The sequence below is a fragment of the Hyposmocoma kahamanoa genome, unplaced genomic scaffold (genome assembly GCF_003589595.1).
Source record: "Hyposmocoma kahamanoa isolate Upper Pololo Valley unplaced genomic scaffold, ASM358959v1 114, whole genome shotgun sequence".
In the NCBI taxonomy this organism is placed as follows: Eukaryota; Metazoa; Arthropoda; class Insecta; order Lepidoptera; family Cosmopterigidae; genus Hyposmocoma; species Hyposmocoma kahamanoa.
This window is the reverse complement of record NW_020653383.1, coordinates 1966605-1985588: the sequence shown is the minus strand read 5'-3', so window position 1 is coordinate 1985588 and position 18984 is coordinate 1966605. Positions and strand designations below refer to the sequence as shown.

General features: G+C 34.2%; 1 protein-coding gene and 1 pseudogene across 1 annotated transcript; one reads left to right on the top strand and one right to left on the bottom strand.

Annotated features, from left to right (window-relative positions):
• Positions 1-173: 173 nt before the first annotated feature.
• Positions 174-9318, bottom strand: LOC113239656 (zinc finger protein OZF-like). Its single transcript, XM_026476722.1, has 5 exons — positions 9172-9318; positions 8048-9083; positions 6606-6759; positions 1297-1443; positions 174-771 (listed from the first exon to the last, which is right to left on the bottom strand). Exons 1-5 carry the CDS (start codon positions 9316-9318, stop codon positions 672-674), a joined length of 1584 nt encoding a protein of 527 aa, XP_026332507.1. The 3' UTR covers positions 174-671.
• Positions 9319-9521: 203 nt separating this feature from the next.
• LOC113239720 lies at positions 9522-9620 on the top strand (annotated as a pseudogene).
• Positions 9621-18984: the final 9364 nt, after the last annotated feature.

Genomic DNA, 18984 nt, shown 5'->3' with positions numbered 1-18984 from the left:
ACGACGCCGACTCAACCGGCGAGAGGGAAACCCGGGGGGGTTTTAGTGGGGTAGGCCCTCCAGTCTGGAGGGAGAGTCTCCACATAACCCCTGAGTCTCCCTGGACTCAGGGGTATCCATAAAGATTCCCCCCCACCAAAAAAAAAAGGTTGGGGACTTTATGCGTTTTCCAAGGGTTGTTAACCTTTGTCGACGTGCAGGTTTCATCGTGATATTTTCCTTTACCGAAAAGCTCAAGGTCAATTTTAAATTAAATTTCGAACGTAAATTCCGAAAACTCAGAGGTGCGAGCCCGTATTCGAACCGGCGGCCTTTGCTTCAGAGGCAATTAAGTTACCACGACTTCTGTCACTTCACAAATAATTATTAACATTTCTTTATAACTCTGATATCTAAATTCCCGCTACATAAACTTTTCATTTCTACCTCTAAGGATGGCATACTAGGGGATGAATCCGGTTTCGCGCACTTTCCAGTAACCGATTCCAATAAAACTTGGCAAACAGATGTAATTCCACGATTTTTTGTTTTCTTGCTTTTAAAATTAGGCAAGCATTTACAACAATTGTCGCTTTGAGCAGCATGTAAAATCTTGTTTGTAATCATTGGCCCTTTGGCGCCATCTGGCGTTTTGTTGACGAATGACACTTGTAGATGCTTTTTTGTTTTCATTATTTTATATCCTGATTTTTTTGTAGGGATTTGAAATGTTCAGAAACATGTTGACGTAATTCCGTTTGAAGACGAAAACTTTCTGAGCATTCTGTGCACCTAGAAAAAATGAAAAGCAAATGTGAAACTGGTTCTTTGGGGATGTCAATGGGTGATTTCAATTTTACTTAACTCGTTAGAGACACTATGTCCCTAACGATTTTAGTACGGTGGCATCTTAGAGCCACGCAGCGTCTCTTAACGCGCGGCTGTTTAAATCCACCATTAAAAAAAAATTTAAACAAAAAATAAAAGTAAAAAATTGCCGCAATCGTTAGGGACATCACGTGTCGCAATCACGCTGTGTCTTCTAATTCAACAGTATTAAACATTTTTACGAAAAATATACACGAGATATTAACATTTCTTTCTATGTATGTGTATTTCTTTCTATGTATAGAATATATTCTATTTACGTATAAAGGATGTTTGTATATCAACAACCACCCTCTCATTTTTAATGATCATGCGTCTGTTGCACTGTGTAACAATGCACATTGTACATACATACATAAGCTCACGCCCTTGTCCCAGAGAAGGGGTAGGCAGAGACCACGTAATACAAATGATTTAATGTTAACTGACTTGTAAATCTTTTCTCCTAGATGTGATCGTTTATGTTTGATAAGATCAGTACTCTGTGTAAAGGCGCGATCACACATGTTGCACTTGTAAGGTTTTTCGCCTGTATGGATCCTGTAGTGACGCTTCAAGTGGTCCTTGGTTGTGAACCTGAAACAGTACAGATGATATCCTTTTCAGTAAATTATATTTATTTACATTCGAATTACAATTTTTGTGTGAAACTTATCAAAGCCTTGTAAAACAACCTAACATCGCACAGGAAGCACTACATCGTTTAACTTTGGTGCGACTGCGTCGTATAACTACTTGACTTGAAACGATTTTGTACTATTATGAAAAAGCCCTTATAATTATAAAATTTTTGTTTTGTTGTACACAAATCTGTTTATTTTGGTTATTGTGACCTATATTTAGGTCTTCAGGAAGAAACTTCTTTAAGACATAAGAGAACCTTTTGGCATTGACTTACAAATAAATGGACGACGGGTCTAATACAAAAACCACGAAAAAAATGTCCCAAGTCAACCTTTTCGAAATTTAAATTGTTATGTCATCGCAGTATCGCGCTGTCCGTAGAACAAATGAAGACTAAAGCGGAGTGTCGCGCTCTGTATACGATTTTAGCGCCTTACAAGTGCGGACACTTTTTACGTCCATATAATTGTAAGTCAATGCCTTTTGGGTTTTCTTTTTGGTAAATGTGAATTACGTATTGTGTGCAATAATAATAATACGCACACACTCATAACCCCGCACCAGGGAAACCATGTATGGCGGGTACCATGGACACACACATAGACAACCACAAATTACACGAGACAAATCTAAAAGAATATACTATTTTACTATATTTATATTATTTTCCGCATTTATTTAGTTTCCAAATTATTCTTTGTTTAAATTATACAACACAGAAATGGCGTCAGCTAGCTGGTTGTCGTATCCGCGTCACCCTCTAGGTTATAGCTGAAAATCAGCGGTTTGCTCCCGAGTAAACACTAACGTTGACGTATTTGCACTGCTACAGCACACAAACAGAACTATGTGTTAGACAGAGCTGCGACTCTGCTGTTTTTTATCTTTTTTTATTATATTACATATTTTTCTGTTATGTATGTGTGCCTGTAGACCCAAATATACATTTAATCTATCTATCTATAAGAAGATGTTGTCCATTCTCCAATCCAAACTCCATCCAATCAGCAAAATGTTTCTTTGTTGAGTGCGTGACAACTAGGATGGGCACTGTAGGGACATGCGCATTTGCGTGTGTATCAGATTGCCAGGTGCTGCGAAGAAATACCATTTTTTTCCATTACTTTCTATAATACTGTTACAAACTGGAAATGTTATTTTTTAATACAGTTGCTCAAAACGTGGTATTTTTCTTACTACAAGTCGTGTCGAAAGTTGGATTTTTCGCACTAATGCGTTTTTACTTTTCCATTTTTTTTTAATTTACTGTTATTTCAAATTTTAATCATAGAACTAAAGAGGTTGTATATTTATTTAATATTTTTGTGCTTTGTGACGTAAGTCATTCGTCATTAAAACTTATATTTACTTACAGCATCTTATTTGTTTAAATTGCATATGTGTTTTATAAAACAACGGGTTACATTTAAAAATACCAAAATATTTTCCTTATAGATGGCTGATTGAGTAATAACAATGACCGGAGGTGAGTATTACGCGAGACTGCTGCGCGCCGCGCCACTAAAATAGTAATTTTAATGTGGCTGAAGACTGGCAATAGTTGCCATATTGAAAACAATTTTTTTTTTCATTTACTTTTTTTAAATACTGTGATATTTTACTTTAATGTAGTTTTTTCGCAAATGTATTACAAAATGTCGTTTGATACACGAGCGGATTTGTCATTTTCACTTGTCTCGAGAAGTAGAAGCCTCGAGACGCGTGAATAATGACTAACTTTACGCACTTGTATCACAAATAACTATTGCAATATATTACTTAATATTTTATTAAGATATTTAAAATTGGAAAACTTTGATAGTTCAAATTATTTATTACAATCACAGTTACACAATATCTTAATAACCTTTATTTTGTACGCATTTTTTATAATACTACCGTTTCGCGTCTATAGATCGAGACCATCAAATACTTTTCTATTAACATTTTTTTTTAAATTAACTTTGTAATCAATTCCATAACATTGATGATTAAGTTCTGGTTTGACGAAAAAATTTTTGTTTCCCAATGAAACTCTTCTAAAGAGTGAAGTCATGTACGTACAATATAATATTTTTTTTTATTGGTACGTTTTCTTACAAAATCACTCTCTGTATGACATGCGCACTTAACAATGAAAGTTCTCTGTATATATAGGGCTAAAATTGTAACTATTTTTGAACATTTTCTTTTATATACATAGTTACATTATTGGCGATTAGAAATTGGTTTGAGAATAATTTAGATAAATCTGAGTTACCTAAAAACAATTTTGGATCGCTGTAATTGAACCATTCTGTTTGTATATGCATGCATTATTTGATTTCTATACAAAAGTATACATTATTCGATGCTTCTACCACCCATGCATATTTACATAATTTGGGGAAACTCATTTCGATATAAACTGGCAACACAATCGAATTTAAGTCGAGGTTTTGTGTTTCGAGTGAATCTCAAAAAGTATCTGGTAAATAAATTACAAAACAGTTAAATTAACAATACAATACAAATACAAAAATTCTTTATTGTATCCCAAAAAAGGAAACAAATCAAATACAGTTAAATTAAAAATAAGTGGTAATACAATGGGCGGTCTTATCGTTTTAAGCGATTTCTGCCAGACAACCTTTGGATGGAAGTAACTCTATAACTCACAGGAAAAAGACGACGGTATATGAAGAATTACTAATCAATAGATAGAAAAACGATAAATAAATACAAATATACCTACAGGGTATAAATTTGCGACGGTGCAGCAAGGCCAGCTACCTTAATCGTTGTAGTTACAGGAAAACGGTTCTAGAAGACTATCCACGAATTTTGAAAATATTATGATTGGCATTCACAGATTTTGAAAAAATGGTACAGTCAGCACGATAAAAGGCACTTTCTACAAAACTTTTTTATGCCATTCGATCCGGTCTCTGGTAAGGATCAATAGTCTCTACGAGACCAACTGAGGTAAGAGTACTCGAAATGTCAGAAATCGGGAAAAACTTTTTACACACACATTTTGTAGGGACCTATTTAGTAATCAGTTATTCTAGGTAGTTATTCCGCAAAGAGCAAGTAGCGGCTGAAATTCTACTCGGTTGGATTCCATTGCAAATTGCTGCAAGTGCGTCTTTTAATTCTTGAACACTGTTGTTTTTTTTATAAATTTCATTTTTTACATAGCCCTAAAGAAAAAAATAAGGGGCGTCAGATCAGGACTGCGCGGTGGTCATTTGATAGGACAATGTATTCCAATTCATTTGTTTCCACACTTAGAACATTTTGAATAAAAATCGTCTTAAAAGTAACAATTCTCTATTAACAAAACAAAACAAAGCAGTTCCAAATTTAAAAAATAATGATATGATTATAATTTGGTTTTACCTAAGTCTTATTTGTAGAGTAGTGGCCAGTTTCGTTTCTAACAAAAACTTTTCATATAAAATGTGTGGTAAAAGGTTTTTTCCGATTTTTGACATTTCGAGTACTCTTACCTCAGTTGGTAGAGACTATTGATCCTCACCAGAGACCGGATCGAATGGCATACAAAGGTTTTGTAAAAATTGCCCTTTATCTTGCTGACTGTACCATTTTTTTAAAATCTGTGAATGCCAATCAAAATATCTTAAAAATTCACGGTTAGTCTTCTAGAACAGTTTTCCTGTAACTATAACGATTAAAGTAGCTGGCCTTGCTGCCCCGTCTCAAATATACAGCCTGTATATTTATAAATAATGAAACCAATACATATATATATGAATATCATAAACTACTGTATATTCCTACAGCTATAAAAATAAAATTTCTAAAACATAATTTTACAACATAAAAACTACCTAAGCAATTCAAGTCACACTAAAGTTAGGTAGTGTTCTTTTACCATATTTTTGAAAATATTCAATGATTTTGCTTGTTGAATAGACAAAGGTAAAGCGTTCCACAAACGAATAGCCTGAACAGTAAAGGACTTGTCGTATTACTGGGAGGTATGCAAGGGCATGTTAAGTTGGAGAGTTGAAGATGAGCGCAGATGTCCGGGGTTGGACTGATGGGCGAATTCAAATCGCTCCTTCAAATAAGGTGGTATGTGAGGAATCAATAAGATGCCATAAAGAAGATTAAGAATATGACCATTACGGCGAAGTCTAATGGGTAACCACTCCAGCTCCTTGCGGGAAATGGAAACATGATCAAATTTCCTCAGACCATAAATGAAACGGATACAAAAGTTTTGTAGACGTTCGAGCTTGTTGAGCTGTTCTTCGGTTAAATCCAGATAGCAGACATCAGCATAATCAAGAATTGGAAGAGTTTGAGCAAGCGCAATTTTCGTGGCAATAGGCAAGAAATTACGAAACCGTCTAAGAGATGCGGCAGACGCAAACAATTTGCAACTGGTCTCACCTAATTGAGGTGTCCAAGATAGCTGCCTGTCAATGTGTATACCCAGATTTTTTACGTTGCCACTAATTTTAATGTAGGTGTCGTCTATAATAACCTGCGGCAAACGAAACCAATCTATCTTGGATACCATTCTAGAACTCCCAATAACAATCATTTGCATTTTCGTTGCGTTAAGTTTGAGACCATATTGTTTACTCCACGTCGAAATAGGACGGAGATCATTATTGATTTCCTCAATGGCTTCGTGTAGGTTTTCAAGTTGCCGGTGAGTGTAAATTTGTAAATCATCTGCATACAGGTGGCAGGATGAGGTCAGACTGCGGGAAATTGAATTAATGAAGATTGAGAAGAGAAGAGGACATAAAACGCCGCCCTGTGGAACGCCAACATTGACGTCACACCAAGAAGAGAACCTCTCATCAATGCGAACACGTTGCCGACACCCATGTAGGTAACTATGAAACCAAGAGATGACCGTCGGAGATATGTCAACTTTTACAATGTTTAAAGACACAAGACGACATTTTTAAACATAAAATAACTAATCACTAGTGACGTGCAAACATTGCGACGCTGAGCTTAGTACTGATGCGAGTTTGTATTCGCTTTTGAATTTGTATTTGCTTTGGTGGCTTCACTTTCGTGTTCGGCGCGCTCCATCTGCCTATGTTTTGTAATCTGAGCTTATTTCATATTTGTTCTACAAAACTTACTTCATAGGACAAGTGTCACATTGATGTGGCTTGACTCCTGCATGTCTCAGTTTATGTTGTTCCAAAGAGCTACGTTTAGTGAACATCGATCCACATTGATCACATGTATGTGATCGCTCACCGGAATGAGTTGTAGTGTGAGATTTTAGTTCTCCTGAAAATGTATTTAATAAACATATATGAGTTTTGTAGCTTACAGTAATTAGCATTTACAGTGCCCGCCTAATAGACACTTAACTAATTAAATTTGTATTGAATTGAAATTCAATTATTTTTTGTGAAATTACTCCACTAGTGTGTTATAATTATTAATACAAAGATCGATACATATCTAACTTTACTAAACGAGCTTATTCAAAATATAAACTTTTGTGTGACTTGTTTAAATACCAAAACAACCGTATGAAATACTGAAAGTTCCGAAAAATCTTTCTAACGTAAAAATGCTCTAGCAACTTAATTCGTATTTTACTGAAAACATTATAGCCATTTTTATCGTAAATCACCTATTAATAATTTTTTTTTTATTTTGTATCCATCTGTGTTCAGTCCATGAACCATAAACAAATCCATACTATAGTATTAATCAATTTAAAAGCGACTTATTTATACATTTCATAAATTTTAATGCTTGTTGTTAAACTAGTCCATCATACGGCAATACTATTATGACACAACATAGGACACACATCAGTAAGGCAGTTTTTCTTTTGGAAGTTTAGAATATTATATCAACTGCCTCAGTGGCCGAATGTTTCCATGCTGAACTGCCACACATAGCCCCAGGTTCGATTCCCAGGCCGAGATAAATATTTGCATGGCTTGCATTTATTTCTCTCGTGAGTTTGGGCGTAATTTCTGGTTGTCTGTGTGTATATGCATGACACTCACGATACAGAGTTTGCCAATTGCGGGGCTATGAGTGCGTGTGTTCTTATTATTCGGAAGTACAGTTTGTTTTCATAGGTTAAATCATAAAATCATAATTTTAACTAGGTCTTGATTGTTTGCTAAATGCTGCAATTTAATTTCTTTTTGGAAACCTTTATTATTCCCTAAAAATACTTGACTCAGTTGCAACACTATACACTTAAAAAATATTAGACAAAATATCTATATATTAGAAAAAATATAAGATATGTGATGAAAAGTAGACAGCAGGGAGTCACCATATTTATTAAAGCGAAATTGGCTTAAACAGGTCGAAAAAGCTTTTTTGTCCAAGCAATAAGAGCGAACAAGACGTTGGGTGCCATACACACATCTCTTTCCCTCATATTATTATAATTTTTTTCTATCTAATGGACTTAATGGAATTCCACTTTGACTCTCTTACTACACATTTGATAAGTCATTTGAACAGTTGTATCAACTATCAATGTTTATACTTTAAATATTTTTACATTTCATGAAGATTATATATTAATATTTCTAGATCTCACCTTTGCTAACAAACTTTCTAGGACATTCATTACAACTAAATACTTTTAGACCTAAATGTCTTCTCATATGTTGATTAAGATTTGTGCTAGAATCAAACTTTTTCCCACAAGTTTGACACAAGAACGGTTTATCCCGTGTGTGCAATTTTATATGATTTGTCAATGTAGTAACATGAGCAAATGTCTTTAAACAAATTGGACATTCATGTGGCTTAATGTTGTTATGCCTGTCTGTATGCTCATTTAACAAACTTTCCGTGTTAAACCTCTTTGGACATCTCGCACATTTAAAAGGTCGGTTTACTTCATGACAAAGCTCGTGTCTCTTCACATGACTAACTTTCTTAAAGATTTTACCGCAAATTGAACATGCTAATATCCGTCCTTTTTTTGCATGTTTTCGTTTGTGAGCTGCTAGTGCATTTATAGACTTAAAATTAGCGGAGCACACTTCACATTCCACAGATTCGTTACAATTCTGATTTATCTCTGTAGAAATCATTTCGTTTTTATCTTTACCATGTTTAACAAGATGCTTAACATATTTAATATGGTCTTTAAAAGTATCTTTGCAAATCTGGCATGAATAAATTTGTTTATTTTCATGTTTTAGTTTATGCTGCTCCAATTTTGCGACTTTCTTAAACTTTTTATTGCAGATGTTACATTTTAGACAACTATCATGTATTTTTAAATGTTTATGAAGCTCAGTTACATTGTCAAAGTTATTTAAGCATATAGTACATAAGTAGGGTTTTGATTCTAGTTCATATTTCTCTTCTTTTATAAGTATATCGTCACAGTTTGGTTCGTTATCATAATCATCACTCAGACTGCTATTGTCTTGTTCAATTTTGATATCTACAACTAAGTGTTTAGATTCAGTTTCATTATGGCCTTGGGTCCCATTGCTCTCCAAACAGCAATGTAGTTCATTGTCAATTTTCTCAGCGAGATTCCGGAAATCGTAGAAGCTCATAAGACAGTTGTAACAACTGCCACATAGTTTCTTTGGCAGACCATCATCTTTGTCTATCTGTAAGAAGAAAATACAAACAATACTTGTTGTGTTAGTAAGACTCACATTTTAATAAACATTTTCACAAAATACAGGCGAGATTTACCTTTAATTTTGTACACAGGGTTAAAATCTGTGCTGCGTTAATATTCCCTGTGGCTTCAGAAAAAATATCGTACATTTTAATTGATGCATCATTCAAACAAGTTCTGCAACACTTATCGACGTTTTTACAATGCGTGACTGCGGCCATTGGATCCATATATTATTTATTTTTCATACGCATTTAAATTTTAGCAAAACTTATGGAATTGTTACGTAAAATTAATCAAGAAAACTGAGTTAATAAGGGTAAACTACAATGCACGTAGAATCACAAAAGTGAAATGACATTTAACCATTGCTTTTTTCTTATAATAGAGTTGAGCTTAAGATATATCAAAGGTTCAAAAAGTTGCTACTTAGGCATATACTAAAATTGGAACGATACAGAGAAGATTAGTATGGCCCTTGCGCAAGGATGACACGCAAAATTGTGAAGCGTTCCACATTTTTTGGCATTGCTGCATTGGCGGGTTTACCGATATGGTATCAATGGGGTTGTAACATTATAAAGTAAAATTTCTGACTTGAGCATTGAGTAGAGTTCTGGAATACGACCCATAGTCATTTTTACTTGACATTGGCGAAATCATCGTTTGTTTCGATGGAGCCATAGCATTTAAAATAAGAAGAAGAAGAAGAACTGACCACGAACATTAATTCTTAGAGAAATTGCAGATATTGATCTGTACGCAATTTGTTTTATATAAGCATATTTATATTATAAAACAAACATTGAAATCTGTTTCAAATTCGATTCGAAATTTCAAAATCGAAACTGAATCGACACCCTATTTTTTAAAAGATCGATGTTTTATCTTGAAAACTATTGGAAACTCTATTTTCCTTGAGTCAAATAAATGTCAATTCGTTTTTGAACGAGCAAAGAGATTGCACGCGAAGATTTCACTTGTGTAATCAAAACTTACGAAAATTTAATTTGTCAAGGGTTTTCTTCATTTTCCAGCTGGCCAAATTCAACGGTGAGACCATATTTTTATTAATTATAGCGATTTATTGTATAATATTTTTTACACGGTGAAAGAATTTAAAAAATGCTTGTTAGAATTTTCTATTTCCGCGCAACATTACTTTACGAGCAGATTTCGCTAGTAAGTTGTACTTTATATATTTTCATGTTAATACTCTCCGAAATAGAGCTTGAGTCTCAGTGTAGTCTTAACTAAGTAAATATTTTTCATAATTATGTAGGTAGATAGAACTAATTATATTGGTCTAAGAAGTTTTGCGATTGTATTACTTATTTAAGAAAATAATAATATTAAATAATAATTTATGTAATCAAATTTCAAAGGTTAACAACAAATAAATAAGCCAATTTAGACAAACTTAAATATTTCAGACGTATGAAATAATTTATTAGAATTAAAAATGACAGATTTTTTCATCTACAGATTACAATAAACGACACAATGGGTACTGTTAAACAGTTCTAAAATTTTTTGAATAATGAAACAAGTCCTTCTAAAATTATAAAATAATTGCCCTCTTTTCTACACACTGTCAATTTGTAAATGGTATACAACACTGTTTTGTAGAGTCAGCAGAATCAACACTTACTGCAGATAAGTTAAGTGTAAAGTTACACTCAACTTATAAATTACTCTGTATAATACTTAATCTAGCCTGCTCACCTGCTGTTGATATCTATTGAGTTTAGTGAGCTAATTTAAAAGGGTATTGTATAAACGGCTATTACATTGTAAGTGCACATAGTATATGTTTTCATTTCCAAAGGAAATTAACTGATTAAATAAAAATAAAATGTATTCTAAGTTCACATAGTATCATTTTTTAAGGAATTGTGAAAAGAAATTTTGACAAAATTTAATACATTGCAGAGTACAGTGAGGCAAATTAATGCTTCATTCTATTTTTATTTTCATTATATTTAGTAATGGTATAAAGTATATATTAATATAAATTAAATCTGTCAAGATATGGCTCAAATTTAATGGTAAATTAAGACAGTAAATGAGTTCTGATTTCAATATTTATTAAGTATGCATACATGCATTTCACTCCTTTTTCCCCACCGAGTTAAACGGAGACCATGGTCCTTAAAAAGTTAAACTATATACAGTTACACACCATATGCATACACTGTGACATATGTATGTTTAAGATTATCACTCTGCATAAGAGGTTACTTACCTACATACTTATTGAGACTGGATCAAGGTTTACTAGTTACTTTTACATTTATTTTTTTTTTCGCCATAGCATTACGTCTTTGTTATATAATGTAGGCCTACGTTTAGTAATAAAAGTCTACGTTTTTTTTATAATATCAAATGACAAGACGAACATGTCGTGCGCCTGATGGATGGATGTAGCTTACTACACGCCTATCCATAACAGTTGCAGTGCCACTTTAAAGCTTTAATTCGCAAGTACCCTGAGACATAAGTCGACAAGTCCCATGTGCCTGCAATTTCACCAGCACCCTTCTTACCATTCAAAACCGGAACACTGTAATGTTGACATTACTGCTTGGCGGCAGAAATAGGTAAGGTGGCAGTGCTTTCCTGGACGAACTCATTCATAAGGAGCGATACTGCTACTTCGTTTCGATAAATACATTTTGCAGCCTATTTCAAAAGCATCTACGTAAGGTGGTTTAAAAAAACTCAGGCTTATTGGGCCTTAGAGGATGGAAATATTGAGCGCGCAAAGCAAAGCTGACATTATACTAAATCTATGGCTCACATAATATAGAGGCCCAATAAAATCACGTGATTTTTATAACTCACTGGAAGCGCAATCCAAATTCTATATAATATCCAAATTATATATAATATTGTAAATGCGAAAGTAACTCCTGTTACGTTTTCACGCCTAAACTGCTGGACCAATTTGGATGAATTTTGGTGTAGAGATAGATGAGACCTAGGAGAAGGACATAAGCTACTTTTATCACAAATAAATCTAAAGCTGTGAAATAGGGGATGAAACTTTGTATGGGGAATCAATAAAACTATGAAAATTGTATAGTAGTCTACTCAAAATAATTATTCTACGCAGACGAAGTCGCCGGCAATAGCTACTTCACAATAAAATTTAGGACACTTGTGTAGTAAGCAAAAACAACTATTTTGGTTTGGACCACTTTTCATGAAAAGTAGTAATTTATCACAGAAATATTTAGGACAATTTAGCTACGATTTTTTCACCATATAAATTTATTTTCGAGTTTTTAATTCAAATTTTTCTCTCCATACTATATTGCAACCACGTAAACAAAAATACAAAGTGCAACAGATGGCCTCACGAAAAAATACGTATTTGATAATATATTATTATATATATTCAACGTTTTGTAATTTAAAGCCAACTTCCATTGCCAAATTATCCAAGTAGATATACTGTACTCCATAGTGCATTCACACTATGTACTCTATTTTAGTACCGCACGAATACTCTTGGCACTTGTTATTATCTAAGGGTACTTGTGAATGAAAGCCGTTGTTCATAATAAATAATATTAGAATGCTATTTGTTTTTGTTAGTACCATTTTTTTCATTAATACTTTATCATGAGCCAGAAAGCGGCTTAAGCTTAATAGAAATGCAAACTATTTTAAGAAGATCGTACCGTTACTTCAAATTCTTGAAAAAATTGCCGTAAGCGATAGGTTTCAAATGCAGCAGACAAATAAATTGGCAAGCGCACTAGCAAAACGGTGTAGAGCCAATACCCCCACAATATATCGACTCATCCGAATAACAGAGTCCGATGTGATTATACAGCGAAAAGAGGATCGTTATTAAAACTAAGTAAAGGTGTTTTGAGAATTTTTATGTCTTAATTTCGGAAATATAAAATTGAACATCGGTCAATCTGACATCCACAGCGAAGACGAACGAACGAAATGTACTATGTCCTGAGAACAAGTAGTCTTGCACATAGATCTTTGTTCTACGGATGAGTCGATATTATAAAGATAATATCGTGAGAAGAATACACAAATATATACTTAAGACATCGAGGTGTTTCAACGCGTGCATAGATTTTAGGTGAGGTGCGGGGGTCGCCCTTCGCTTCCCTCAATCCGCGCGCTGAAAATTAATATGAATAAAATAAGAAGAGGTGGAGAACATTTAACACAGATCCAACGTTGACAAACGCCCGATGGCGACTGACTGGCGTCGTTTTAAACTGCTGGGCAATTTACAAATTTCGGGATAAACATGAATTTGATAATTATAGGGCTTCCGTTGAAAACCAAAATTTAGCAGGTTCTTTCAGGATTCTATATGATCGATCCAAACTATATATAATATTATAATGCGAAAGTTACTTTGTCTGTTACGTTTTCATGCCGTCGAGGTCTCGGATAACAACTTCACGCATTAACTGCATGCAGTCGAAACCGACTTCATGCAGCCGAAATCGACTGCATGCAATTAATGCGTGAAGTCGTTATAAACTTCGCGCATTAACTTCAAACATGCAGTTAATCTGTTAGCAGCCTAATATTCGCTGGAGGAAATCTCTACTTAGCTGTAAGGCCGCCTGTTGTACCTTAGCTTCATTGTACTTTTTAATGTACAATAAAGAATACACATCACAAGTTATACCTACGTATTTTGTTATATGGACTGGTGAATGATAACAATATTTTAGTACCAGTAGAGTTGCTAATGAAAAAGTGCGTCCTGGAAAGTACTGCCAGTCACCTTACCTATTTCTGCCGCCAAGCAGTAACTAAAAACATCATTACTGAGTTTCGGCTTTGAAGGGATACTGGTGAAATTACAGGCTCATGAGACTTGTCAACTTCTGTCTCAGGATGACAGGCGCAGTGGCTTGTCCTGCAGATCTTTGCGATTTAAAGCTGCAACTCCTATGGACAGGTGCACAACTTAGTCGTCCCGTCTCTTAGTATCATAAGAAAAGCTAGTGAAATAGTAGTTAAATAGTTTATTTCATGTCGGTAAGCAAATGGAACAAATACAGGATTTACGTCATTTTAAAACCTAAAATATTTTGCACACATCAAGATGTGGCACCATTCAGTAGTTCAAAACACAGCAATAATTAAACCGTTAGGCTGCCGCCAAACAAAATACGTATGCACATTTCTCCTAATATGTGACATTAGCATTCATAATCTATTGCCTGTCGAACACTTTTTTATTCATTAAAAAAGGTTTGAAAATACACAGTTCGACAAGTAAAAATCATCAAACAGCCACACCCACTGCTTGCACTCATGTAGACAACACATAAAAATAACAGTATTATCATAAGGAACTATTGACAAGTTAACACTGAATTATAGAACAAGTCAAAGTGCACTTTATAAATAGGGGTATAAGTTAGAATATTGGTATAACTTTGTTTATCAGCATACGTAAATAATTCTGTAAACATATACTTGTATTATCAATTTCTGTGATTAATTTCAACTCAAGGATGTCGCTGCCATTTACGAATTTACATCAGATAATAATTAGTAGGCGTGGTGTTGTAGTCTAAACATATAATCAACAATAACAAAGCGTCAGATTTTTAATAATTCCGTCTCAAATGAGTCCTTCGTAATAAATTGTAATTTTCGGGAATAATCATTTGTTTGATAACTGAAAATAACCGCACCAATTCCAAATTCCTTAAATTCTAGAGCTATTATTTACTGTGATCTTTAAAACCAACTAATGTAAGCCAGTGCCGGGTGGCTAGCGGGCGCAATTAATAGCCCCCTCTAGTAGGCACTCCATCAAAATGGAATACATACAATTATATTGTCCCCAGTGATCGGACGGTGCAAATGGTGCAAACATAAATGATATCGAGTTCTTAGGTTTTCGCGATTGTTACACATAGGAAATGAAACTATTTTTCCGGATTTAAATCGCGTATATTTGTTTTTTCAAACAAACCGACGTTTCGGGCCCTTTACATGTCCCATGGTCACGGTTGACTGAGGTGGTACAGTCTTCAGCCAGTTATGTCTAATATTAATGCAAACCACCCTATTTTTTCACTATAGTTACAATAGTTATTAATTAAATACCTTATTTTTAATTTTACAAAGAAAACATTCCAATTTAACTCACGATTAAGCCTCGTCCAACTAACGGATGGCACAATTAACACTATGTAGCCTTGTAGGTATAGTGACGATAACCTGTGAAAGTTTGGTATTGGTTTAGTATTTACCTCCAGATAATAGTGATTTCAGTAGCCGTGGAGCTCCTTGTGAAAGAGTTTGTCCAGGGAAGTACTGCCACCTTACCTTTTTCTGCCGTCAAGCAATAATGTAAGCCTTACTGCGTTTCGGTTTTCACGGGTAAGGATGCTGCGAAATTACAGGCACAAGGGACTTGTTAACTTATGTCTCAGGATCACGGGGGTAGTGGCAGTACCCCTAAGATCTTTGCGACTTAAAGCTCTGATTGTCAGTGCAACGGTTACTTACCACCGGGCGCACGACTTGTTCGTCCCGTCACTCGGTATTATATAAAAAATACATAGAAGTAATTTATGGATAGTTCTTTGAATACCTGTGCAGTAAAATATGAACTAATTTAAAAGTACTTTTTATGCTACTAGTTAATACTTTTGGCAAGTAAAATAAAGAACTTTTTGATAACACTAATTTTGTTTCATGGTGTTTCGGGTATTTCAAAGTAACACTTGGCAATAGTGTACATGCTGTACATGTACAGCACTATATAGTCGTTTCTAGCGTTAGGTATGGAGCGCTACATAGCGCTTCGTAGCGATACATAACGCCTTATATCTCTTACGCTAGAAAGGCCTTACGCCACAGACAGTCGACCCTATTGCCATTGAAACCCTGATAAGCCTATAGTAGAGGTCGCGGTGACCCGTTTCGCGTTCTAAGCTCATCTCGTGCTGGCTATAGTACTGTGTGGACGTGTGCGGCGCTCTCGACGTAGTGAGGTAAAAACTTTTTTCTCTTGTTTTTGGCTGTATTTTTGATCTTGTTTGATATTAACATGGTTTTTCCGAACCACAATTTTGTGGATATATTCATAATAAGAGTTTTAGCTCACAATAGGGCAAAGGTTTTCGACGTCTCATCTCCAGTCGTGTTACGTATTCCTTGGTGTTCATTCTAACTCAACTCTCTTTTTTACGTTTTGACAATGGAATATTTCAAAAATATTATTATAAAAAGTACCTACAATAAAAACGTATTTATATATTATATTTAATTAATTTTGTGTCCTCAACCCTTGAACAACTATATATGTACCTTTTCTATGATGTTATCAGTCAATCTACATAATTGCTACTGACGAGTTGTTTCATTTACCTACATAGGAGATATTGTGTTACGACATACGCCCTAGATGTATTTTATTTAGAATCATTAATGTTCATTCTTTTCATACATACATAATAATTACAAAATGTATTACCTAAAATACAAAGATTATAAGACAATTAAAATGTAATAAAAGTGTAAACTCTATGATTTCACAGAGTGACTAGTGCGGTAATTATAAAAATCGCATAATTTTGACTCGTATTTTGTTCTTATTTTTCTCACCTAAGTTGTCACGTAAAGAAGTGAGTATAAAAATATTATTCGCTTTAAATAACTACGTCGGTTTTACTTTGCGTTTAGTATCTAAAAACAATAGCAACCAACAATCCAATGAATGTCCAATACTTCAATGAATAGGTCACGATTTCGCGCACGTTAACTCAATTAAATCTGTACGATGCTAATCAATGGGTAAAGTAGTCAATTGTGTATTGATGACGTCAAATAGTTAACGTTAATTTCTCTTGTTTTATTTATTCTAATTCAATAACGTACTAAGTTTACTTCTAAATACTAACAAATTTTAGAAAAGTACCTAAATCTTTTGGACATGATATAGCTTCTTTTAGATCATAATTGAATTTGGTAGCACCTATAGCGGTTTAAGTGATCCTCTTTATTTTACAATTTTTCTTTAAATTTCTCGAGCTCAAATAAAATGGTATTTGAAAGAAAAACTAAAAGAATCCTTTTAAATATACCAAATAATTATAGATAGGTAATGTCAAATAAATAGTGTATACTAAATTACCAAATTGTGGGTTATTTATTGCAGACTAAATTACCAAAAACTAAAATCATAAAATTCCATATCCAAAGGTCGTTAATTCCGGCGTTAACGCACCAACAAACGGGTAAGGTCAACGACCGACATTGGCACGCAGTGTAGCTTTGAAACACTGAATGCATCGACAGAAACTATATTGTAGACTTGGGTGCTGATGTTAAGGGATCTTTATTAACTAAGCTGAAAAGGTCGATCTTGAAATCGATTTGCCGAGTACCTACTAAAAATAAAAACAGCACATTCCTGTGCAAACAGCATTTTCCTTGGAAATTTCTGAACGAAAATCAACATTTTTAAATTATTACACAAAACGTAAACATACAAACAAAGATTTTACACCTTTTTCCTAATTTCTTTTTATAATATCAAGTGACGGGACGAACAAGTCGTGCGCCTGATGGTAACCTACACGCCTGTCCGTAACAGTTGTAGTGCCACTCAGAGCTTTAAATCGCAAAGATATGAGGGGCACCACTACTGCGCCCGTCACCCTGAGACGTAAGTTGACAAGTCTCACGCGCCTGTAATTTCACCAGCACTCTTGCCCTTCAAAACCGGAATACAGTAATGCTGACATTATTGCTTTGCGGCAGAAATAGGTAAGGTGGCAGTACTTCCCTGGAAGAACTCTTTCACAAGGAGTTCTACTACTCCTAAAATAACATGACGAGATATTTTATTTTAATGTTGCGTAACTTTCCTTTTTAAGTGTTTTCATTAGAAATTTTACCTTTGAAAGTTAAATAATTACCTGAACTTGTTAATAACTACGCGTAAAAAATACCGTAGCAATTACTACACACGTACATGTAAACATATTTGAGAATACATGTAAACATGTTTGAGAATTTTAATTTACCTACGCTACTTATTAAATTGCTTTGCTTAGAAATTGACTGAATGAAATGTCGCCTTATAATAGACCCAACATTTCCTTCTCGTTTTTTTAGCATTATACAGAAGTATAGTGCTAAAAAAACAAAGTTGAAGTTTGATCTATTTCTTACTTGTACAGTAATATTCTAAGGAACAAATGTTTGTGTTTTTTAGTGCTTTGTCTTTCTAAGGTTATCTCTAGAATTCAGGCAGTTCATCTTTTTTAAATAACCTCAGTTCAAATAAAGTTGGTTGGCGATCCTTATTCTCAAATAATATCTGGATGTCAATCCGTTGTTTACAAACATAAGTTTGGGCGTTAGCGGAGTAAGTTTAGTTTACGAACAAACAGGTAAGGTCAATGACCGGCGGCATTGGCACATGTAACATAACGTAACACGACTCGTTTCGTAAATATACAATCGCAACTTTACAACACCACATTGTTTTGTTTCCGTATCAAACCGTAGACTAAAAGAATCAAATCGTTAATCAGGGTTTACTCTCTTTTAAAAAATAAGGCCTTGTGAAGTTCGCGCATAATACTATATTGAGCACGGACAGCCGTTATCAGCGTGGTGTTGCCAACTTTTAAATTTTACTTGTAAATATGGCGAAATGTTACTCCAGATATTTAAAAACGATACTGTAGTAACATTCTCACGTTGCTCTATACAACACTATACTGCGCTCTAGAAATGCACGGTATGTAAATGTCATGTACATTCACACTGGTATATTTCCAGGTTATGTTTAGACCTTAAATAACCAGTTATTAGGTATGTAGGTAAGATTTACGTTATACTAAATGAACACTTGTTTTATTATT